The 26004-nt window shown below is 34.8% G+C and overlaps 4 protein-coding genes across 17 annotated transcripts in view; 2 read left to right on the top strand and 2 right to left on the bottom strand.

Moving 5' to 3' along the window:
* Positions 1-4369, bottom strand: part of frs2a (fibroblast growth factor receptor substrate 2a) — a 37391-nt gene extending 33022 nt beyond the window's left edge. For both annotated transcript variants that reach the window (XM_087247007.2, XM_087247006.2), the window contains exon 1: positions 4038-4369. The gene's annotated coding sequence lies outside the window, so the exon portion shown is untranslated. The remainder of the gene's footprint in view (positions 1-4037) is intronic.
* kcnc2 (potassium voltage-gated channel, Shaw-related subfamily, member 2) overlaps positions 1-9855 on the top strand; it is a 142088-nt gene extending 132233 nt beyond the window's left edge. Inside the window, 2 exon segments of the mRNA NM_001442300.1 lie at positions 8293-8664; positions 8933-9855. Of these exon segments, the coding sequence (NP_001429229.1) occupies positions 8293-8336 (44 nt within the window). The 3' untranslated portion in view covers positions 8337-8664; positions 8933-9855.
* yeats4 (YEATS domain containing 4) lies at positions 6940-9942 on the bottom strand. Its single transcript, NM_001002752.2, is given in 7 exon segments — positions 6940-7318; positions 8114-8201; positions 8280-8369; positions 9159-9253; positions 9349-9415; positions 9511-9630; positions 9730-9942. Coding segments are annotated over 7 exon segments (681 nt in total). The 5' UTR covers positions 9781-9942; the 3' UTR covers positions 6940-7148.
* A 437-nt stretch (positions 9943-10379) lies between these two features.
* cpsf6 (cleavage and polyadenylation specific factor 6) lies at positions 10380-25594 on the top strand. 13 transcript variants are annotated; one of them, XR_015481800.2, is made up of 11 exons: positions 10380-10474; positions 12222-12431; positions 12716-12819; positions 12936-13081; positions 13514-13687; positions 14298-14781; positions 16723-16838; positions 16912-17065; positions 17181-17219; positions 17540-17831; positions 17937-19083. XR_015481800.2 is itself a non-coding variant. In NM_001442292.1 (11 exon segments), coding segments are annotated over 10 exon segments (1677 nt in total). In that variant the 5' UTR covers positions 10380-10414; the 3' UTR covers positions 17730-17741; positions 24001-25594.
* Positions 25595-26004: the final 410 nt, after the last annotated feature.

The raw sequence follows: 26004 nt of genomic DNA, 5'->3' as shown, positions 1-26004 counted from the left end.
TTCACAGATATTTTTTACACTGTATCACTATGCAAATATGGATCCACATAGATCAGTAACACACTCATTTCAGGAGTTCAGCATCGAGTCTTTCCTTATTTGGCATGCAATTTGATTTTTAATCTTTCTCAGGCCTTATATATTCACAAACAGCAACATCATGCACTACGTGAATGGTCATATTTAAAAAAAGCTTATTAGAGGACAACTAGAAAAAGTTGCACAAAACTGCACAAACGGCACTGAATGCTGATGCCGACAACAAGGGTTTGTCACAAACCTATATTTTGTACACTCTGATATTAATGCAGACAAGTCGAGCATCTTTTTGTTGATAACACTGCAAATGTGCGTCAGAGAAAGCGTCAAATGCAATAATGGAGAGCCATAAAGACTGTGCTGCTGAGTCACTGGGCAAACAGGAGAAACACCGTCACCATCAGCACACACAAACACACGCCGATTTGTGTTTGACACACTGTAAACCATCCCGCTTTTTCCACAAGGATCCTGACGTCCATCAGCACTAGGCGGCATTAGAGATTTCTCCCAAAGCTTGATTATCCGATGGGTGGTGATGCTCTCAGCCGTCCCACCCAAAACTCCTTCATTTAAGTGCAATCCTGACTGCCTACTGCCACGATCCAGGTGTGGTGATCCACAATTCACCACCACACCCATCAAAAAAAGCACAAAATGTTTTGTCCCAAGCCAGATATGGGCTGTGAAACAAACCATCTAACTTACATTTGCATGAGCTGAATCTATCGCAACATGATCAGTGCATGCCAACGTGCAATCACATAGGAGAAGTGAAGGACAATTCAATCAAGTGTATTTGTATAGCACTTTTCACAATAATTATTATTCCAATGCAGCTTTAAAAAAGAAGCACACTATTGCTTTACAATTAAACATGGGCCGGTATAGGCTTCTCACGGTATGATAACCTTGGATAAAAATATCACGGTATTGTGATTACTGCTCTAAAATATATTCTTTTTAAATGTTTGCGTAAAAAAACACAACTTTACCCCCCCTTTGAACACAATATACTTCATTTTAGAAATCATTTATAATATTGAGGAGCAGTAAACATGTCAGGCTGAATGATTTAAATAAATCATTGACTTCTGCTTTCTTCATTAGTTTCAAAAACACAGATTTCTTTACAATACATGGGCGAAAAAAAAAACAACTTTAAAAACCTTAACGCAGTGTTTCTCAAACTTTTTTCATCAAGTACCACCTTTGAAAAAAATTGTCTCTCCAAGTGCCACCTTGATGAGCAGTATTGAAATACAGTAGTGTAGTAGGCCCAGTAAAGCAGCAACAGCTCTGTACAATTCAAAAAGCAGGCAGATTAAATCCTATTGTTAAGAATATTTATTAACGTCAGCCACTTTAAACATGCTAAATAGTTTGTACAACAAAACTAAAAATGTCAACATTTAAATTTAAATGTGCTTTTAAAAGTTAAAAAAGGTAGGTTACTGATTTTAAAAAGTAAAAACGAAAACTGCTGAACTTAAATGTAAATTCTTAACATAGGGCCAGACGGAATCTGCAAACGTTTTCTGCTAGTTCTGCAAAGAATTTTGGTAAAAATCTGCGGATTTCTGCGGAATTACTTTGGGAGTATCCAGCGGAGTATCATAACTAAAACCTTAATATATTAAATAAAAAGTAATAAATTACTGAATAAAAACTTAATAAATTCAGATTTACACATTTACTCAAGTAAATAAACAGAATTAATAATGGGCTAAAAATCTGCGGAATTCTGCGGAAAATCTGCAGAATTCAGCGCACGCAGATTCCGTGTGGGCCTACATATAGCCTATTTCAAGAGTTCACACTTAGCTGATGATTTACAAAGCTTATTTGGCATGCTGTCCCGGGAGAGAGCCCCGAGCTCAAGGGCTCCTCGAGCCAGGGGCTTCCTCCCGTTGGCAGAGCAAGAAGGGAGCCCGAGCTCGGTGGATCTCAGATCTCCCCTGCTGCTGTAGCTAAGGGAACGTAAGGGATTAGCCAAGTTTGATTGTTATGTATGTTGAATGTCTTTGGATGGGGGGAGGAAACCGGAGAACCCGGGGAAAACCCACGCGGACACGGGGAGGACATACAAACTCCCCACAGAAACACCCACCGGTCCTATGGAACTAGGGCCGGCAGTATTCTTGCTGTGTGGCTCGCAGTGCTAACCACTGGACCGCCGTGCCGCCCAATCACAAGTAAAGGAGGAGAAAAGGGGAGGAGGGGGGTTTCTTCCAAACGAAGATAAAGTGAACTGAAAACTGAGGCTATTTATAGTGGCTTAGGGCTCATATGATTGGAAGATTAGTGATTAGCAAATGCGAGACTGGCCGTGATAAATCATAAGCACGTGATCCTCTCGAAATTAGTTTATGAATAAACTTCACTTATCAACACCTGGTTGCCTGGATCTCATAAATATTATCGTCATCATATTCATATATAAATCATTTTTGATACATTTTTAAATACATAGCATGTACATATATGGCATATTTGATTCCTCCGCGTACCACTAGAAGGAAGCCCGCGTACCACTAGTGGTACCACAGTTTGAGAACCACTGCCTTAACATATACCTTAGGAACGGTATATCATAATTTTTTTGCGATTTTAATAACTTGACTTTTCCTAACCGCGGTAAACCTTGAAACCGGTTATCATTCCATGCCTAACTACAATCAAATTCAAAAAAGTGAAGGTGACTAGTTACCATAGCATTATTAGTTACTAATAACTGATAATAACTGATTAACGAGTAACCAATAGCTTACAGTTATTAAATATAAACATAGCTAACCTACAGATATATAGTATATAGGTGATGTCTATAAGCACATGTTCAATGAAGTGTATTTCTTCATTGTGTATCTGTGCTTGTGGACACAATCACTGCATCACTGATTTTCCAGAAAACACACACGCTGTCAGTTCTCGAGCCAGATTCTCGGAAACACGCAATCCGTGAGGAGCTGCGAAGATCAATGCCTCTAATGGGGTGTTATGAATCACACCATGTTGGTTATGATACATTATACTAGGAATGCAATATACTTGCCGTTGTTTACATTCCACCACATGAAAAACTTTAGGCATTTTGTGCGATAAAAGCAGCATGCAGATGTTGGTAAATGTCAATTGAAGGATGCAAATAATCACTAATCAGGTTGCTTTATTACTAGATCACTTAATAGTCATACTAGAAAAAATTATTCAAAGATGATTCCTTGGATTTACTCAGTTTTTACGTGGTTGTAAACAGTTTACTTGGGTTAAATTTGAATAAACAAATTAAGTTGAACATTAATAAACTTAATTTGCTTGTTTAAATTCAACACAAATAAATTGTTTGCAACAGCAACTGCATGCAACACTTTTTTCAGTGTAGCTTTGATGATTATTCGAATCAAATTATAGTAAATGATGTTTAAAAGTGTGGTATTTCAGACCTGGGGTTTTAAATGATCAACATTTTAAACCCCCCAGGTCTGATATAACATACTTAAGTGTAATTATAATGTAACAACCATGTAACAACCAGACATCCAAATATTCACCTTAAATGCACTTAAAACCACTATTTACATTAGTTCTGTCGTCAATATAAACACAATATAACAATCCCAACACTTATTTCTATAAATACACACTGTTTCCTAGTGAAATTTGTTTATTGTGTGTTTTTCAACACAGCTCGTCGTATTTGTAAGCTTTTCTCGGCATGTTTTGATAAACTCCAGTTTACCTTCATACACATTACAAAATGTTTGAACATGCTGATGTCACAGTTTATAACATCACAGTAAAAACGAGTTTAAACTCCGTCTTTGAGCCGTAATAACACACTAAGCGGGAAAAAAATCACATTAAAGCCAAACTCTCGGCTGATTTGTATTATATAATAGTTTGCGAAGCTACCATGCTAATTACATAGCCAGCTAACAAACTAATCACAGCAGAACAGATTGGATTTATGAAATATGATATAAATGTGTACTTACTATAGTCATATCCCCGCTGGCTGTGTTTAATAAGTGGTTAATAGAGCAGTAAATGAGTGTTTTTCCAGTCTGATGTGTAAAATCTCTTCACGGGACTCATCGCCCGTATCAAACTCCCTCACGGGCACCAAAAGCACACAAACTTTTCCATCTATCCATGTTTCGCGGTCCAGGAAAGAGGAGAGGAGACTGGAAAACGATTAAAAATGTTATTCCGATGGTGATTGTGAAGTCTCGCGTCTTTTTGCTGAGGTTTTTAGGTAAATAAATGCGATATTTTGCTTGAGCAGCAGCAGAAAGTGACGGCGCTCGCGCAGAAACAGTGTGAACTCACAGCTCCGCTCTCGCTTTACCATCAGGCCAGAGAGAGAGAGAGATGTATGATGGTAAAAGAGAGAGAGATCTGCCCCATTACTACTGCATCCGGGTCGTTTCTCTGTGGGATTTAGGCACACATTTCTGAAAATGCAAGAAAAATCCAGACTAAACACTTTTGAGAAATGTAGAGCATTGCTAGACCATGCTGCTCCAATATAGAGTGTGTGCAGGGGATGGATTGGTTTATTTAGGGCTCTAAGAAATTCCAACCATGGGCCCCAACAATCCTAATCCTGTGTATTTTTTATTTTGCTGTCTTATATCTTCTTTTATACATCTTAAAATTTCAAGGGGACCTATTATGTCCCTTTTTACAAGATGTAAAATAAGTTTCTGATGTCCCTTGTGTGTGTGTATGTGTGTGTGTGTGTGAAGTTTCAGCTCAAAATACCAAACTAATAATGTTTACTGACTCCTCTGAAACTGCCCCTTGTAGGTTTTGATCCCAATGGTGGTGTTTTGGGGACTGTCGCTATGAATTTAAATGAGATCGTGCTCTTTTCAAAAAAGGGCGGAGCTATAGATGCCTGTGTGTCAGCATAGTGGCAGATTCAAAGACAGGACTAATGCTGTATGCTAATGAGGGAGAGATGGTCACTGGTGGGCGGGGCTTTCACCTCTGACGACACATACAAAGGGAGAACATCAAAGTGTTTCTGCAGACTGTTTCTATCAAGTGTGATTATAAACAATAGAATTAATTACATTTTATAATTAAAGGCTGGTTATTTTCACACTTTGCTGACACACAAATGTTTAAACACCTTATAAAAGTGATTTTTTTTTTGCATAATAGTTCCCCTTCAATGCAATGTAAACATTTTTAATTTGTTTTCTAAAATAAATTCACAAGAAAAAAAAATAACGAAGTATTTAGTTTTTAAATAATTTAATCTTTACCTGATTTGACTGCTCCAGGGGTGGAGGACACATTTGCACAAATGTAATAATTATGTTATAACTTTATTTGTTAGACCCTCACCAAATATAATATATAATTTATAGAAATGGAGGTGTTTCATTTGGGCCTCCAGCTTTCCTCACTTATTGGTTAAATCCACCCCTGAGTGTGTGTGCATGGAAATTAATCTTAAAATGTATTTTTAAACATATTTAATACACCAGCTGAGTAGTTGAATATTCTGCACTAATAATAAATACTTAGGAAAACATGCACTTTTTAAAAAAAAACAGCATATTAATTGTAATATTAAGCAGATTATAAGTACTATGTACAGTGTGCATGAACTGAAATGTGAAATGTCTAATATATATATATATATATATATATATATATATATATATATATATATATATATATATATATATATATATAGCTTGATTATATTCTTAACATAATATGTGCTGGAGTATTGATTGGGTGAACAAAAAAAACATTAATTTTTATGTCATAATATTGTACATGGTTGCAGCTGGAGGGGCATCCTCTGCGGAAAACATATGCTGGATAAGCTGGCAGTTCATTTCGCTGTGGCGAAATAAGCCAAAAAGAAAATGAATGAATGAATATTGTACATATTAGATGTTATTACAGAGTTACTGCATGGTTGTGCTTTAGCAGCCTCTAGTGGATTATTTTTAAATCCACTGTCCACTATAATTGATCTTTTAGCCTTAAAATGTTTTAAGGCTAAATAATGTATTACTTTAACTAAAAAATATATTACTTTTTGTAACAGAAATTGTTGATTTTTAATTTACTCAAGTTGTTGTTAATAATATATTAATTATGGTTTATTTAGTCTTTAGTTAAGTTTAGTGCTTGCTCATATTTAAGCATCAGTACTAAAATCAAAACAGATTTTTGAACACATATGCTGGATAAGTTGGCAGTTCATTCCGCTGTGGCGACCCCAAACTAGTAAAGGGAATAAGCCAAAAAGAAAATGAATGAATGACTCTTGTACATATTAGTAGTTATTACAGTGATACTGCATGCTTTGCAGCCTCTAGTGGATTATTTTTTTAATCTAGTATAATTGATCTTTTAGCCTTAAAATACATTTTTGGAGGTCCAATTCCTTGATATTTCATTCAAAGAAATAATTATGTATATATATTTGATTTAAAATAATAAACTTATTTAAATAAAACTTAAAAAATGTTAGTGTTGTAACATAAATAGCTTAATTTTTTACAATTTGTTGTGTTTACATGTCTAATTCTATTTGGTATAAAGTTGTTTATATATATATATATATATATATATATATATATATATATATATATATATATATATATATATATATATATATATAGTTATTTATATATTTATAGTATTATATTTATATATATATATATATATATATATATATATATATATGTATATATATATATAAACAACTATATATATATATATATATAGTTGTTTATATATATATATATATATAGTTGTTTATATATATATATATATATATATATATATATATATATATATATATATATATATATATATATATATATATATAATATTTTTTAATAAAGTAAAATGTATTGAAGTAAATTCCAACTAAAAAAAGTTTTATTCATACAAAAACCACTTAGCGAGAGCTACAAAAATTCAAAAAGCAGTCACGCATGTTGCTGTATTGAGCTGGACAGGAAAACTGAACATCAGTAATGAATGTATCGACAACAGTCATGTATATGTATCAAATGCAAAATAAACAAGTAAATAAACGAGTCCTTTAAAGGCTGCAGCTGCTGCTGTCCTCAGTGCTCCTTCATCTGGTCCTCCTCCTCCAGTCTGCGAATCTCTCCCTTCAGAAAGTTGATGTTTTCTCTGGAGGCCTTCAGTCTCTCCTTCAGCTCCGTGATCTCCAGACTCGTCTTTTTCTTTGCTGATTCCAGTTTCTCTCGAGTTCGTAACTCCAGCTCTGCAACTGTGACACATGAGGGTTTAGTTCACAGGGACAGAACTGCAGTGATTCCTTATAGTATCTTCAGGGATTATAAGAAGTTTACATTAGGCCTGTGAGCTATTGAAGATGAATGTGATAGCATGCTAAATAATGTGAAATTTGAGATGAGATACAGTATTTATGTTATAAATTTGGGGGGTGAAAAGAAAGCATCAGTACAACTTCAGAATGTGAGCATCCGTATTGTACTTTTGCATAAAACAAATCAGACATTTCAACAATAAAATAAATAAAGGTTTAACAAACCTGAAAACATCAAGAATGATCAGGAAAACAAAAACATTTCAGATTTTTCCTTGTATTTATACTGTGTATGAACTTTAATACGGCAAAAAAGTAAGCCTTCATTTTTCTGGTGTTCAATTCCTTAATGATATTTAATTTAAAGAAATTATTAAATAGTTTTTTTGATTAAATAATTTATTACTTTAAGTAAAACTAAAAATATATTACATTTTGTGACAGAAATTGTTGATTTTTAATTTACTTAAGTTGTTGTTACTAATAGATTATTTATAGTTTATTTAGTCTTTGCTGTCTTATTTCTTTCTGAACATAGCTTAAGTGCTTGCTCGTATTTCAGCATCAATACTAAAATCCAAACAGATATTTGAACAAAAAAAACAAAACAGCATTTACATCTGCTTGTTTTTTTGAGATGCACAAGGATAATTTTGTATTAAATGGCTCATTTATTGCAACATTTTGATTTGTTTTGATATGTCCCACAGCTCAAGTGTAAATGTCAGCACTCACACTCGGTCTCGTGTTTGTAAGCGCCAAGCGTCAGCTGTCTGGTGGTGTTCAGGAGTTGCTGCATCATGGCCGTCGGGTCTTGGAATATCTGAAGGGCACAGATTTGAGGCTTGTGTTTTGATTGCATTAATGCTGTATTTTCACACAGCTCTGATCAGATGCTCACCATCTCATCGTAGAACTCGGACACGACCGTCTTCTTGGGCATGGCACTGGAGTCTGACTGGAAGAGCTTCAGCAGATGATACAGAGTGACCTGAAGACAAAAACAACATCAAAACTTCATGCTTTTTTTCATTTAATTTAATGGTCTTCAATGTATTTTTGTGGTCTTCAAAGTGGTGGAATGTTTATGGAAAACTGTAAAATAATTTAAGAATTTATCAAGCTATATAGTAATTATTTATTCATAATTTCAGGGGTTTTCCTGGCTTAAAATGAGACAGAGTTGGTATCTCGATCATGAAGGATTTGCTACTTGAAACTTGAAACACATTTTGCATTATTTTTATAATCTTATGATTTAAAACATCCTTTTAAACCCTGAATTTATTATCTAACAGTAGAAACAAACACATTTTGCATCATTTTTTTTAATCTTATGAAGTAAACCATCTTTTTAAACCCTGAATTTATTATCTAACAGTAGAAACAAACACATTTTGCATCATTTTTTTTAATCTTATGAAGTAAACCATCTTTTTAAACCCTGAATTTATTATCTAACAGTAGAAACAAACACATTTTGCATCATTTTTTTTAATCTTATGAAGTAAACCATATTTTTAAACCCTAAATTTATTATCTAACAGTAGAAACAAACACATTTTGCATCCTTTTTGTAATCTTATCAAGTAAAACAAGTAAATCTTATTTTTAAACCCTCAAACATTAGAAAGATTGTTTGATTTTATATCACATTTTACCATTTTTCAAAGTATAGATTATCATACAAACATAGTGCAAGTACTTCTGTTATTTAAAGATGTAATAGATGTGATAATGTACACACAGAACAAAACAAAAATCATATGATGTCATTTACTGGTCTCTCGTTTGGATCGATGAAGAAGATCTTAATGATGATCTCAAACTCTCCCCATCCCGTCTCTGTAATCTCATACGGAGGCTTTGTAACCACTGAAATACAATGAACAACATTTCATTAACTATGCAAGATAAAATCATAAATTAACATTAAACTGTTATACTTTAATATAAACTAAATAACACACCTCTTAAAGGATTTCCATAACTTTCATGCAGTTTGAACTGTATTTTTTTGACATAAGCAGACATGTCCTAAGAACATCAGGAGGAAAAGACAAATATTTTGATATGTTTCATGTGAATCGTAGCATTTATATTTATGAATGCAAGCACAGATGAATGTAAACCTCATTTCTGTAAGGCTTCACATAAACTGTCCATTGATGAGTGTGTCCGTCGTCTTCTCTCTTTTTGCCAAAATAACGTGCGACGTTTCCAAACACAATAGGTTTCACGATAGTCACTCCCTGAGAATAAAAATATTACATTTAATACTTAAAAACGCGATTAAATTCGACTGTTGTTGTAAATGAACATGCAGCATTAGCCGTATGATAGCGACCCACCTTCACCCGTCCCCCCGAATCTGGACCAAATTCAGCCATCTTCTTAAACATAGTATACAGGCAATCAAAAGTTATATACTGGTTTTTCTGAATCAGTTTTGAACTGAACGGAATTACTGTATAGATCTGCCATTAAGTATGAAATATGTGTTCGTCAATCAATAGAGAAAGATGTATGTAGCGCTCATATGAGCGAGAGCAGACGCTTGGAGTAACCCTTTCAAAATAAGAGTCTCAATGTGTACCAGTGCTATTTATTTTCTTCAAGAATCCATGCTGTGTACTCCGGATTTGGGGATTTCTAAATTATTAACTCGTTTAGTTAAGTGGAAACACGAAATTAAAGTTCGTCCCTATATAAAATCATACACTTGCTTGTTTTAGTAAAAATGTTTTTTCCGACTAACCACTTTTATCTAAATTTGCCAAACAGGCCACAAGTAATAATCAAATCAAAAAAATCAAATACAAATTATATGTTTATTAATAATAACAATAATAATAAACAATTGAATGTTGTTATTATTACAAGACAAGAACTATTAAAAAACGTAACTTGTATTCTGAAATTGTGAAACGCTCATTGGCGTGTCTGGCTTTTTTCCGCGGGAATTTCCGGCTTCACCCGTTGGCGTCTCTTCTTCACGCGCAGTGAGAGCACCGAGGAGGAGGAGGGAAACAGAAAATGGCGGACGGTGTTGACCACATCGATATTTACGCGGATGTAGAAGAGGAATTTAACCAGGTAAGTTTTATTTTGATCATTTATATTTAATTAATAATGAATATATCGTGCAGCACGTGCGTATTATAGAGAATCGCGCTGTAACGTGCAGCGCTCCGTGCTGAACTAGTAGGGCGTCTGCTAACTTTAGCAGCTAACGTTAGCTACCCAGCCTTGTTTTTGTATACGCTAATATAATTATGTAAATGTTGCTGTCTTATAATTTGTTGTTTATCATAATAACATCAGTATTTTGTTAAAGTTTCTGTTTAGAGCGTGTGTTTATTACGCGAATCACAATATTTTCCGTCGCGTGTTTATTGTTTGTTGCTCGTGCAGAAAAAGCAGGCCGTGTTGATGCACAGCATCGCTCCAGCAACACACGTCTCTGTTTATGATCGATTAAAGTAACCCTAAACGTGTTCGTGAAGTGTCAGACGCTCTTAAATGAGCTGACAGGATGATGCATGTTTAATTTTCACACTGTTTCGTTTTTATTGAACTGCAATAAAATGCAAATCAGCTTGTCAAGGTGTCGTTTAAATCAACCGAATATATTATTTATAGTGTTAGTGTAACTTACAGGTGTTTATGAGTTGTATGCATGTGTACATTTGACTAGAGATTAATATTTGGGACTTTAAAGTTGATCAAAAATGTATTTTGTGTATTTTATTAAGTTTTAAAAATATTTAGCAGTTTCTGGGGACTAAATTATATTTTAGATTAGTTACTAAATGTTTTATGAACTATTATTTGATGGTTAAATGTTGAAATAGGATAAACGAAGTTTAATAAAAACCTATAATATAAAACTGTGGATATCTTAGCTGTAAATCTAAAAATGGAGAAGTTTCCAATTTGTGGTTAGTATAATCTTTTAGTAATATTTTATTTGTTTGCTGTGCCAATATTAAACTAAACCATTTATTATTATTTATTTTATTCTTATTTGTTTTTGTAGATTAATTTATATCTGAATCTTCACCTTATATAAATATACAGGTTAAATAAGTGTTGAAAAGTTTGGGATGCACTAGAATATAATAAACTGTATAAAATCCAACCTGAAATGTCAAACAGAATTTTAGGACTAGATTTAATTAAGTGATTTTTACCAGAATGATTGCACATACAAGATGAATCCACAGATTTTTACTTAAAGATGAAGACCCCACTCAATGTTTGTACTGCACAGCTCCCCTTACTGTAACACACATTTTATTGGACTGTCTTGCTTTTAATTATTCCAGAAGACTTTTTTTATGAAATGAACTCCCTTAAGGATATTTTTAACAAACTGACCCCAGGAAAACTCTTAGAGTTCTTATCATGTATCAGCACTGAATCTTATTTATGCATTCATTTATTTATTTGTTTTTAGTTGTATGTTTATTATTGAAATGTTCTTGCCATTAAAAAAAAGCCTTGGTTGCTGACATGGCACTAAATAAAAAATACATTACATTATAAATCTTAATCTTCACACAATTTGGCGGTGTTTATTCCGAAATTGATGATCTTTGTTAATAACTATAATACATTTATGCATAATCATTATTATCAGCATCATTATGTCCATGTTTTTTTTTTTTTTTGTTGTACGTAATGTTGAAGACTTTAATTATTTTTATGCAGTTCTGATAGACTAAATAAATTGAAGTCCCCAAAAATGACTGAACATCACTACCAGGATAATACAAGCTCGGTTGAAAATCTGAGTTCTTCTGTGAATATTTCATAATTACGTTTTTGTCTCCACAAACAGGAGTCGGATTATCCTGTTCATGACCAGATTGACCTGTATGACGATGTCATCTCGCCATCTGCCAACAACGGGGACGCACCCGAGGACCGAGATTACCTGGATTCCCTTCCTGCACCTGGAGGCAACGAGGGCTCCAAAGGGGCTCCAGCTAATGTCGTCTACACCTACAATGGCAAACGGATCGCTCTGTACATCGGAAACCTCACATGGGTCAGTCTTGTTGCCATAATAATCTACTAGTGATAGGAGAAATGAAGCTTTAAGACAGCTGAAACAATTGCTTCATGAAAGTGTTTCATCAAAGCGTTCGAAACAGCAAAATGCTATAGACGCCTGATTGTCAAAGCTGTGTAAATGCAACAAATGCAGGCAAAACATGCATCGAAACTGACTTTTTCAAATATAGTGCAAACTTTAATTTGAAAGTATCACCTGTAATATAATAACCTAAAATGTTAAGTGGATGCAATGTTGATGTGTTTTTCTTTTTACAGTGGACCACTGATGAAGATTTAACAGATGCCATTCGCTCAATAGGCATCAATGATGTGCTGGAGATCAAGTTTTTTGAGAACAGAGCAAATGGCCAGTCTAAAGGGTAAGCAAAACCCAGTTTTATCAACTGAATCTTGACCTGGGTTAATGATAATAAAGATCACTCTGTGGCCCTCACCTCTGTGGCGTTTGAAACGGTTGATTTGCTTTGCTTTAAAGGTTTGCTCTGGTCTGCGTGGGATCAGATTCCTCTTCCAGGAAGCTCATGGATCTGTTGTCTAAACGGGAGCTGCATGGACAAAACCCCATCGTCACTCCTTGCAACAAACAGTCTCTCAGTCAGTTCGAGATGCAGTCACGAAAAAGTGAGCGCAGAGGATTCGACAATTCACATTATCATAAAGGTCCCGTGAATTGCTTTGAAATGTGCATTTTTGTTTGATGTGTGATGTAGTTTCCAATGAAATGTGAAGACAGGGTGGGACATAGAATAGCTCCTTCCCCTTAAAAAGATGGGTGGGACGTGTCAAATATATGCATTTGATTGGCCAGCAGATTTGATTTTAAAAAATGTTAATAATTTCCACTTAAGATAAAGTGACAATCTGCAACTTTTTATGTTTTTATCTTGTAAATGTAAATTTTATCACTGTTTTGGAGCACACTAGACTATAGATATCCTTAAAACTAACATCTAATGTTAATTTTGATTTCACGGGGACTTTAAACTTACTGAATGAGAATAGCGTTGCTGTATGTGTGCTGCAGTTTAGAAGAGTGTGTTTTGGTCCACGCAGGCACACAGTCAGGACAGATGTCAGGAGAGGGGAAGGCTGGTCCTCCAGGCTCAGGATCTCGAGGTGGAGGATTCCCTCCGGGCAAAGGTCAGAGACGCTTTCCTGGCCCACCTGGACAAGGAGACCGCTTCCCTGGACCGGTTGGACCTGGCGGACCTCCACCACACTTCCCAGGTATAAGCTTGAACAGGAGTGAACTTTTGAATTGTCAGTATATACATCAGAACTAACAGCTATTATTATAGGTCTGCAATGGGAGGAAACAAATAGGACTGTAATTTGTTCTATCAGTTGTTGGATCTACAATAACTGATAGAGAAGATTTAATAATGCAAGTTTCTACAACATTATACAGACTTAAAGTAGAGGGTAAAAATGTACATTTTTGTTGTGGACCGGCACATATTGGAATAATGGGAAATGAAATGGCAGATAAATTGGTAAGAGAATCATTGAAGAAAAATCAAGTAGATGTTACAGTACCTTTGGGAAGGAATGAAATGAGATCTGTAATTAATAAGGAAATAACAAATATGTGGCAACAAAAATGGGAAACGCACCTTTGGCCTGAAAACTGATGCTCTGAGGTGAATGCGTCACTTTTCAAGTGAATCAGAAAAAGTTGATCAATTGTCCTAAATCAAGAATGGGTGATGTTTAATGTTCGCCACAAAACTAGCAGTGTGAGCTCACAAAATCATAGGGTTAGTTTTGATTTCATGTGTATTTTTGTAATCCCTTCTCCCCTCTGCATCAAAATGTAATGCATCAAATCTTCTTGCAGGTATGCAGGGCCCACCACGTCTTCCCTCTGGCCCACCTGGGCCCTTGGGACCTCCAGGCCCCCCTCCACCTGGACAAGGTCTGCCTCCTCCCCTCGGCGGACCCCCTAACAGAGGAGACCGTCCTCCTCCACCTGTCTTGTTTCCTGGTCAGTTCGGGCAACCCCCAATGGGCCCGATGCCTCCTGGGCCTCCCCCACCAGGATACGGGCCTCCCCCAGGCCCCCCTCCACCTCAGCAGGGACCTCCCCCTCCAGGACCATTCCCTCCCCGTCCACCTGGGCCCTTAGGACCCCCGCTTGGCCTCGCACCCCCACCACACATGCAGGGACCCCCACCTGGAGGCCCACCGCCGGCTCCTCACGTCAACCCGGCCTTCTTCCCACCACCTGGAAACAACATGCCATCATCTGACGGCAGAGGACCCCCACCTGGAGACCCGTACGGCCGCCCACCTCCTTATGACAGAGACTTCCCTGGTGGCAGGTAATAAACACATCGCCCACAACTACACCTATACTCTAAAAAGCCCGAAGTGTATGTGCACAGTTAAATGAACAGTCTTACTATAGTATGCTGTGATGGCATGCTCACTACAACAGATAACACTGCAAATACGCATTCAATTGTTTTTCATTGGAAGCACATTTAGATGTAATTTAATCATTTCACATTACATTTTAATATTGACAGCCATAACTTGATAACATTTTATAAATATTAAAAAATAAGTGAAGTTTCACAAACTAATTTCTAGAAGAGCATGTGATATGATCAACTAGAGCTGATCCTCATCACTGATCATTAGCTAGCCTATCAGATCATTCCAAAACTACTATAAATATCCTGCCTAAACTCCGTTCCCTGTCTTCGTTTTTGGAAAACCCCCCTCTATCCTTCCCTTCTCCTTCCTCCTTAATTATATGATTGGGCGACAAGGTGGCTCAGTGACTCTCGCTGCTGCCTCGCAGTGGGAGGGCCAAAGGTTCAAGTTCTAATTGAGCCAGTCGGTACTCTCTGCAAGGAGTTTGCATGTTCTCCCTGTGTTTCCTCCGGTTTCCTCCAACAGTCTTAAAACACGTACATAAGCAAACTGTAAAATCATAAGCACTTAACGCATACATACTGAATCAGTCAGAACCACCATATTAACCATAGTATAAAACGAACGAGGGGACTCTCGAAGAATAGCCGATCTCCTATCCAACCTAATGCTCATTGACCAAACGGGAACCTTGTGCTCTTCTATTTGAGATTCAGGTTCTCTCCTGGGACAGCATGCCAAACCTGCTATCATAGTTAAGCATTGTCTAAGTGTGAACTCCTAAATGTATTTATATATTGTTACGTGTTAATGATGTTAAATAATTAAAAGGATGATACGTAACAATCAGTGAGTCTATTGATGCTGGGTGAATGAGGAGAAGACAAACGCTTGATAAGTGAAACAAAAAGTAAGTATTTATTAATGGATAATGTCAAACAATGAATATGAGATGGAAGATAAATGTAATTTTAAATAATTGAATTAAATAAAGGAAAATAGGAGTGTTGCCAAAACAAAGAAATAAATATAACAAAACGATCTAACTAAACCCCAACCCACTAAACTGACTGATCAAAGAAAAATGCAGAAACAAAACTGTAATCTTCAGCACGTAGCTTAACTAAACTTCATAACTCCCAAACATAATTACACATGAGGCAACGCCTCCAAAAACGAACTAATACAAAGTTATACTAAGCTGCTCGAAATACTAGAATTCTTGTAAAGTACACACTGTTAGCCATTAGCAAAACAAGATCTCAGGTAATCCAATTCTCATAAAGATCGTTCATATTCTCACTATACATTAACCTGAGCAGCACAAGTTTAACTGATAAATCAATATCAACAAAGAGAAAACTAGAACACAGCACTCGCAAACGAACCAAGCGGAACAAACAAGTCAACAGTTTGAGAGATTGGCAGGCCAAGCGCTCCTCCAGAACAGCGCAAGCACACCGGTTTTATACTGCGCGGACCCAATCCTTATTAGCGCCGATTGAGTGACGAAGGTGAATGACTGCTCACTCGACCAATGGTAGCACACCTAAAACAGGGTAGGACCACAGCAAGAGAGAGAGAGAGAAGAGCGCAAAGCAGAAAACAACAAAAATACCACAAAACATACGTGAAACTTAACTATTTTTTTAAACCTGTCTATCTTGCATTTGGATGGTATTTCCTTTTATTTTGGTGTCGCTTTAGTTTTTAGTTGCTGAAATGTCTGTGCTTCACTTTAATTTAACATGTGATGCAATGTGATTCAGCACTAACGCCAATGCAGCTCTTTGTGTAAATTCGATCCCTGAAGCATTACGCTTTGCTCTGACTCATGCTTTTAGTTTGCGCGTGTTCATTAATCAGCATTTTGTGTGCTTCAGGGACATGGATGCGTCTCGCACTCCTCTGAGCGAAGCGGAGTTTGAGGAGATCATGAACCGGAACAGAGCGATTTCCAGCAGCGCTATTTCAAGGGCCGTTTCTGATGCCAGTGCAGGTGTGGAGATCATTACACCCAGCACAAATATGAGGTGTGGTGTGTTGTGAATTAACCGTTTCCGTTTCTGCAGCTGATTACGGCAGTGCTATAGAGACTCTGGTGACGGCCATCTCTCTGATCAAGCAGTCGAAGGTTTCTGCTGACGACCGCTGCAAAGTTCTCATCAGCTCACTGCAGGACTGCTTGCATGGAATCGAGTCCAAATCGTATGGCTCTGTGGCAGGGTAAGGATCTTGTGGATCTAGCTTTTTTTGTGTTTGCTTTGGAGGATGATGCATAAGGTTTGCATGATCTTTCATGTACATGATGCGCATTTTGAGACCTCGTTTGTATTACCAGTGCCATGGCAGATTTAAATCAGGGACACAATGGATTTTAGTAAGTGGAAATTTAATTATAAATGATGTCAGAGATTTTCATGATCCTGTCAAATCAGTTTATTTTTAATGTAGCACTTTGGGTTTTAAGAATGCATTATTATAAATAAAATTATATGAGTTAAATGCAGTTTTGCACAAAAAACAAATTGGAAAATGCATTAAAATAAGTCAAAATTAAAGCAGTTAGTGTTAAATATGTATGAAATATGATCAGCTTTGTTTTTTAAATTTAGAAAGTGTCTATTGTTTGTGTTGTCCAGGTTTATTCATCTATTAATTTAATACTTTATATTTTCTTTGATGCTTTTCATCCTTAAGCCGACGGGAGCGGTCCAGGGAGAGAGATCACAGTCGCTCTCGTGAGAAGAGCCGCCGGCACAAATCTCGCAGTCGAGACCGGCATGAGGATTACTACCGGGAGCGCAGCCGAGAGAGAGACCGCCATCGTGAGCGAGACAGAGACCGCGAGAGAGACCGAGAACGCGAGAGGGAATATCGCCACCGTTAATAGGAGAAGAAGGTGTGTATCTTTATATGTTTGTCTGTCTCTGTCTGTCTTTCTCTCCTCTTCATTCAGGATGTATCTTAGCTGGAGTTCAGGACGTCCCAGGTAAGGTGTTCAGAAAACAGTAAGTTTTTCATTCTACAATATTCTGACAAATGCTATTATTTCCCTACAGCTAATCTATTTTTTCCTTTTATTTTATTAATATAGCGTGATCTGAATACTCTGATTCTTTTACATTTTATGCACATGGTCTTGAAGCAGTTTAATGTGAAAAATCAGCCCCAGTGACTATAAACTGTCCTGCAATTGTTGTATATGGAAGAGATTTATATGTATTGAAAATAAGTTACTGCACTTCAGTGTTTGTCCACATGTAGGTTATTGACATTTGCTGCTAGTTGTAAACTTATTCCAATTTTGTCTGAAACTGGTCATAATGCCTTAAAGTGACTATTGCATTGAAATTCAGCATGTATTGCATTTGAATTTATGAAATATCGATGTCAAAATCATTGTAGTTTAAGGAGAAGGGTCAGTGTCTTAACTCCACATTGAAACCGAATGAGCGAAATCATGTTTCTCAGGTTATGAATTGACATTTCTGTAGGTACATTTGATATTGACAGAATAATTGTGGTTCGGGTGTTTTAAGTTCTTCATTTAAATTGTTGTAAACCGCAAATGATTGGACTCTAATTGACCTCATTTGGCATTTTCACTCATCACCTTTGCTGTAGTCTTGTGTTTAGGTTGAGTTGTCAAGGCCATATTGAATTGTTTTATATGTCCGGTTAGTTTCCTGTCTAAATTATTTAGTTTTGCGCACATCTGTACAGTATAATTTTAAGAAAAAGCATTCTGAATGTGTCTCATGTCAGAGCAAGTTAAATGTTTTATATTGTAAAGGGTTTCAGACAGCACTCTGTATTTTACTAGAATATCTGAAAGGTTCAAATCATGTTTGCTAATTTTTAGTATCTTAAGTTAATTTCTGATCTGGATCTGACATTTTTATCAGTTAACATCATTTGGTTTTATTGTCCATGTCTGTTAATGTAAGATTTCAGTTGTAGCAGTTCTTCACTGTTTACACTGTCAGCTTGCTTCTAACATGCACTGCCTTAAACTAAAAACAAATCTGCAGTCAGAACTGGACAAATTCTGCATTTTATAGTATGATGAGACCCCCACCAATGCTGTATGAATAGGGAAGAACTGCTATATTGCTTTTCTAAAGGTGACTGCTGAATTATATTCATTTACTTTTTTTGTTTGTTTGTTTTGTAAAGATGTCTGTAATGATTTAAATATGATTGTTTTCATTTAACATATTTAATAAATATTTTCACAGTCAGAGTTTAAACGTATCTAGAACGTCCTCAGGTCTGATCGAGATGCATTACTTGTCAGTGTCTCGATATTTTGCTTCCTGGCATTGCTGTGACCTGTTTACTACAGGCTTAATTTGTACTGTATGTAAATGCTGAGGACGCAGTATGTTCTGTGATGTGTTGTGTGAGCTCACATGCACTTTTTGTAATGCATACAGGCCAAATCATTCAAATGTATATGTCAATTATTAATGCAGGAGTCGTTTTTAGCTTATAGATAGTCAGTGCATGAAGAGCTTCAGTTTAAGCACAATTGCAATGTCCGTTTTGTTTAGTGCAATTCTGGAAAGTAATAATTTGGATCTTAACAAAAAAAAATCTGAAATTATCAGTTATTTGGTTTTGCTTTTGTTGTTTTTTCCTCTGTATCATCTTTTAGATATTACTCATAATTTCAGCAACACTAGTCGGGGAAAGAAATCATTTGTATACGTTATATGCGCTATATTTGCAGTTTATTGATATTGTTCCACTGCTATTTTCCTGAAAGACAAATTTGCACTGGCCGAGATATTCCACACGTTTAAAGGGGCTGTGTGTGTAATTTAGCAATACTATCTCACTATTATTACACGCAAAAAAGTTGTACATGGATATTCAGTGATGAACTGCAGCACTTAGTTGAATTTATTGTTCTGTGCTATTACCACTCAATTAAATTTGAGAAAAAAGTGTAAACAGCACTGTGATCAAAACAAGCGTCTGTTCATAACTATATTGATGTTCTTTGCAATTCACAAAAGTTGTGAAAGGTTGTTAATATCAATTGTACAATATATTTGAGACTAAAAGGCCGTTCACACCAGACATAACTATAAAACATCATTTTAAATTGTTCTGAGTGCAGCTGTTTACATCACAGCTGTAATAAGAGAAGATGTATAGAAACAATAACATTTAAAAAATATATATATTTTTTTTTTTACAGCAAATAAAAGATAAAGCACTGGCATTAATATTTAAAGGGATCAAGCAGTTTAAAGATATAGCTCTGCTTGATGATAAGCCCTCTTTTCAAAGCTTATTGAAAGATAATGACTATTTGGAAAACAATTAGTTAACATTGGAGAAAATGATGATAATTTACATAAAAAATATGCAAACCAGGTTTGCAAACTCAAGTATTAACACCAAAAATACCTCTGGTAATGCTAGTTTTGGCATTATCTATTTATTTTTAAATGCTGCTGGGAAATAAATAGTAGGTAAGAGCTTCACAAATATTAGATTTTTCAGAGTAAAACCATGCAGAGGCCTTTATATCAACAATAGACTTTCATACAGAACAGTGAAGTCAGAAAACGTACGATTTTCAGTTTCTTTATAATTTCTGCATTATCAACATGGCAATTAAAAACACTTTCCCTTGCACACAGCCCCTTCATGCCATTTTCCTCATGCGTAGTCATCTTTTAAGAAATTGATTGCGATATGTGGATGTAGTGCCCTTTATATTGTTTTGCAGCTCTGTAAGGTGTTTAAAGTAATGGCATTTTCTGAACCGGTTTAAATTACTGTTGTGCTTTTGTAAGATGCTGTCGCAGGTTTAGACAAACTTGTGTTGTTGTAGGTCCTGTTTGTACTTATTACAATTACAAACAAACTAAAATGTAAAATCGATGAATTCATTGCGAGAACATCCATGTGTTAATGTGCAGTTACAGTGAAAGTGATAATTACTTGTACTAAAATGGTCTGAGTATGAGTGGATATAGTCAGAAGTAGAAGTCGTATCCTCTTTTTTATATATATATATATATATATATATATATATATATATATATATATATATATAATTATTTATTTATTTTTCTCTTGTGATTAACCAAAGGGCTAATAATAGTTGAATTATTTGTACAATCCTGTGTTTCTACAGTGTCCACTAATCACTAGAATCTACTTTTTTGTTTTCTTTATTTAATTTACTATAATTTTAATGCATCTTATCCTATAAACCACTTTTTTGGGGAAGTCAGTCTATAAAGCTGCAATGTAGAAAACAAATAAGTTCTTGTTTCTTTTAAATGCATATAATTTGTGGGGATTAAATGTGAAATCATGCATTTGATCCTCAGAGATATAGTGGACACTGTATGTTTACATGCTTTACAAAGGATTTGTTGTCTATGGTGGAAATATTCTAATGTAGAAATAAATGCAGGTTCAGCATAGTGTAATTTCAATTTAATGACTAGTCAAAAGCTAAATCTTGAATGAATGATTGATAGTTTAGAAGTATATACAACTAAAAAGAGTATCTCTGCATTGTTGTATGTGTAGATGAGTTGGTTCCCCATGAGTGAAGGATTGATGTGGAAACATGACATTTAATTGTATTGTTTTTGCACCTTTTAGATTTCATATCTGCATATAAATTGAATTAAACTTTAAAAATGAGCACGTTACTTTTCCTAAAAACACTGAGTGCGAGTACATCATGAAAACCATTGATGTTCAATGCTTTTAGGAAATCTAACCCCAGATCAGATCTACTTATGGAAATGATGAATAACCTGTAAATTATTGTGCATCAAACTCCCAAAAAGACAAATTGCGTTAAACTCGTTTGAGAGATCCTACATGTTTTTCACCCACTAAGACAAACAAATCAACCAATACAATGTCAAATCAGTACAATAAATCCCTGAATTTGTATGCATTGAGTTGCATATGTGTTTATTTTGCACTTAGTGTAATGGAATTACGATTTAGTGTACTTTATAACAATCCTGTAGTCAATTAAATAAACTCTTTACCTTCATCTTGTTCACGTGGTGTTCGTTTTCCTAAATAAAGACAAAACTACCAAATGAGTTCACTCATTCAAATCTGCAGGTGCTGATTTGTATGAATTTGTATTGGTTGATTTGTTTCTCCATGGGACTAAAAACCATTTTTCATGTGGCCATTTAATATTGTGTGCCGTTTCATTATTGTCATGAAATAATTCTAGACGCCAGACATGAATATTTTCTGATGACATTAAGTGTTTGAGATGTTGTTTACATAGTTGTGCATGCAGATGTCTTAATGCTTTTGTGTCGTCTCTTCAGACTGTATTGATGCATTTGTTTCCAGGACTCAAATACAGTGTTGTGCATTATTAGCATTTGAAGTGACTAGTTCTCTCTGACTGCAGTTAATGTTGGAATTTGTGCCTCCTGTATTTTCCAGACTGTAAGTTGCATATTATTATTTATAATCCTCTTAATGTTCATATGATGTCCAAAGTGACTCATTTAGGCCCAGATGGAATCTGCAGTTTCTTACCTCATCATTTATTTACATATGAAAATCTTTATTAATGCATGTTTTTAACATCTATTTATTAAATATGCAGATATTTTATTTTAAAAATATTATAAATTATAAAATAATTTAAACAAACAAATAAAGTTGAAGATTATAAAACTTAATTTATTTGTTTAAATTCAACACAAATAAATTGTTTGCAACAGTTTTGCATGCAACACTTTGTTCAGTGTATTTGTAAAGTGATATTTTAATGCATTTTTTAGTTGATGTATTTTGAGGCCAAACAAGTTGGTCTTTAAATTTCTTTTAATCAAATAAGATTCTTCACTTAAGTTTTAAGCTCCTGTGCACTGTAAAAAATGCTGGTTTCCACACAATTGTGTCCCAACACAACTCTAAGTTAACCTGATGTTTTTACAAATTTAAGTGGATTGAACATAAAACAATTAAGTTATCTCAAACCTTTCAAGAATTGTTAATTCAGCTCCATTTAAATAATTAGTTTGAACGAGCAGCAAATTTTTGATGGACGGATAGATGGATAGATATCTTAAAAACTTGGAAATATCAAACAAAAAAACTGCAGATTCCATCTGACACCGCTTATTTTATACACTCTGTATTTTTATTTTACTGTACACATCAAATATCCTTTTAGAAAGCAACTGACCAAAACTGTGTGTGACTTTTGCAATTGTCAACTAAGGTCTCGTTTTTTATGTAAAACTTTGAGCAGTAGATTTTATTGTTAGAATTGGGGCTTCACAATATTGGAAAAATGTATTTAAATATTGTGGTATGAATACAATTTCACCAGATAATTTAATATCTATAAAATAAAGTCTATAAATACATTTAAAGAAAATGATCCAAACAATTGTCTGAATCTAGCAGTATTCAAGTACAGTTGCATAGTATAAATAATTAATAGAATTAATCATTTATGAAGTCACTTATGGTACTGTTTTTTTATGCCTAAATGCTTTTAAAATTATTACACAACCACAGGCTTTAATCACATGCAAATGATGAATTATAATAAAATCAACATTGCATATCCTGCGATATCACATTATAATACGATGCTGAAACGATACCATGCAGCCGTTTGCTTAAAATACATTGAGGGGAAAAGAAATTGGATTTACTCCTTTTAATTATTATTTTAAGGTGTTTGCGAACAGTTATATAGGCTGAATTGAAAAAAATAATTAGTAATGTTTGACTTTAATTAGTTTAAATTTAGCCTATATAAACAGTTTGCAACCTCTTAAAAAGAAAAGACTAAATCTAATGAATTTGTTTCCAGTGTATATTAAGTCATTCAATATATTAAGTTGTAATATACATTTATGTATAAAGTTATTTTGACCACGTGTGACTTTATTGTCTGGAAAATGCAGTAATTCTGTGTTTTTGTCAACCAAAAAATTCAGACATCAGACTTTGAACGTTTACTGTCTGCTTTAGCTTTTGATGCTGTTCTGAATCTGTGGTTTTGCATGCCTGTGTATGTCTGGGATGGTCTGAGCGTGTGTAGATGTAGAGGGGGAAAAACAAGTGTGTGTGTTTTCTGGGTTCAGTACCCCAAAACAAACTGCCACCTTCATTTTGACACCTTTCAGCTGAACGCAAGAGGAGGAGGAGGAGACGCCAGGAGCAACGAGGATTCATCGCGCACACACAAACACCGTCACGGAGAGCGCCGGACTCCGGACACACTAAAAAAAGTAGAGTTCTGTACAATACTATATACTCACTCTCTTAATTCCCTGCAGCTCTTTTTATTTTGTACTTTTATTTGGAAGTAGCTGTGTGCTTAAGTCAGTTCAGCTTGTTTTGGCCAAGGAAGTGAATTATTTGCCTGCTCGTTCAAAAAAAGAAAAAAAATACACACACACAACTTTCCGACTGCTATAATGTTGTAAATTGTCAGTTAGCTAGATTTGTTTTTATAGGATCCTTTCTTTCGTTTCGTGTTTCTTCCCTCATTTCCCCCCCTTCCCATTATCCATATAATGTTTGTAAGTGTCTTTTGGCTTGATTATTAAATAGAATCTGTGTTGTAATAAAGTGTGTACTGTTTATACTTGATTTATTTAGTCAACTGGCTTAATATGCTTTATTTATTGTACAAAAATGCACTTTTTTATTTATTTATTTCACTTAGGAAGCACATTTTGACTACTTTTGTTTATTTTTTTTTATTACGAGCTATATATTCTGTGCCTTTTTATGGTTTACAAAATTTTAAGTGGTTCATGTAATGTATAACGAACACCATTTATGGATAGATTGTGTAAATCTTTTATTTTAACCTCAAATTCTTGTAGGTTTCTTGTTTTAAATAATTTCTGAATGGTTCTCTTGATTGTAATTGCATCTACTGCTTTCAAATCTGTGAAATGCTACTTTATTTTCCCCAAATTCAGCTTTTTTTGAAGTGATTATTAATGGTTCATAAATAACATCTGATGCATATTTGTTGCATTTGTAAAATATGCACATTTCCATTGTTTTGAGTGTGTTTATATATACGTTCAGGCCATATTATGTTTGATTCTGCTAAATTTAGAAGCTTTTAAAATGCTAAATTTTCACATTGATTGTGTATATATATTTTTAGTATGTGTGCATCACTTGTAAAAAGGATATAGTGCTCGTTTTTCTACATGCAACAGTTGATCAAGCAAGAAATAAGTGCATCAATGCTTTAATGTAAATAGTGAGGCGTTTTATTTTGAAACTGAGATTTGAGCGATGCATTTGAACACATTCCTGACTGCTCTGTCAGTTTTCATCTCTCTGCGTGGAAAGTTGATGTTAATTCATGAGTTTCTCATTGAAAGCCTGTGGGTTTTGGCTTGTTTGACGGTTTATTAATGTAATCGGGGCAATGTTGAAATTATTCAAGTGGTTCTTGCAACCACTCAGTAGTGAAGTGGACAAACAGCTTCATTCTGGGTTCCTGTTTCACACCCGTAGTCATCTGGACTGAGAGGTAAGTCCATTTTGTCTTGAATATAAAGCTAGATGTGTGTCTGCAAACAGTGACGGCTCTATTAATTGACATTTGAACTGTTGCATTGTTCTGCATTGTCCTTGAGGGTCAGTCCACATGTATAATTAATTGCACTTGATTGGGATGGACTACATGTAATATACTCATTTACAATTTTTAGACTATTTTTGCCAATTAATAAACTTTTCTTCACTAGATTGGTCTTGTTTCATTGTTTTAGTGCGTGGAACTACAAAAGCCTAAATGAGTAGGATAGTAGATTTAGAGCGGTCACATATACTGATGATTTTAATATTTTCAATGCATATTTAACTGCTTTCAGTAAAGCTGAGGGAAGTTTCCTGTTGTAATATAAAGTGGCCGTACAATAAAATGTCACAACAGTAATTTTGGTTTATACTTTAAAAAGGTTTCATTAATGCATTTACTGACAACAATACATTTATTAAAGTATATACTTGCTCTGGCTAAATGTGAATAAAAAATTAAGTGATTCATTGTTAACTCGCGGTGCTTGAACTGTTAACAAGTGAAACCTTACATTTTAATGCATTAATAAGGGTCATAGTAAACTCGTGGTGACCAATTAATTTTAGTAAATTAATGA

The sequence above is a fragment of the Danio rerio genome, chromosome 4, assembly GCF_052040795.2.
Source record: "Danio rerio strain M-AB ecotype USA chromosome 4, GRCz13ab, whole genome shotgun sequence".
NCBI classification, from domain to species: Eukaryota; Metazoa; Chordata; class Actinopteri; order Cypriniformes; family Danionidae; genus Danio; species Danio rerio.
The sequence above is the reverse complement of the archived record's forward strand: the minus strand, read 5'-3'. Positions and strand labels throughout refer to the sequence as shown.

Coding starts and splice junctions, on each gene's coding strand:
- cpsf6 (XM_087246102.2), top strand. CDS start 10,415: ATGGCGGACGGTGTTGACCACATCGATATTTACGCGGATGTAGAAGAG. Junction 12,820..12,935: donor GCAAATGGCCAGTCTAAAGG/GTAAGCAAAACC, acceptor TTTGCTTTAAAG/GTTTGCTCTGGTCTGCGTGG. Junction 14,782..16,722: donor AGAGACTTCCCTGGTGGCAG/GTAATAAACACA, acceptor TGTGTGCTTCAG/GGACATGGATGCGTCTCGCA.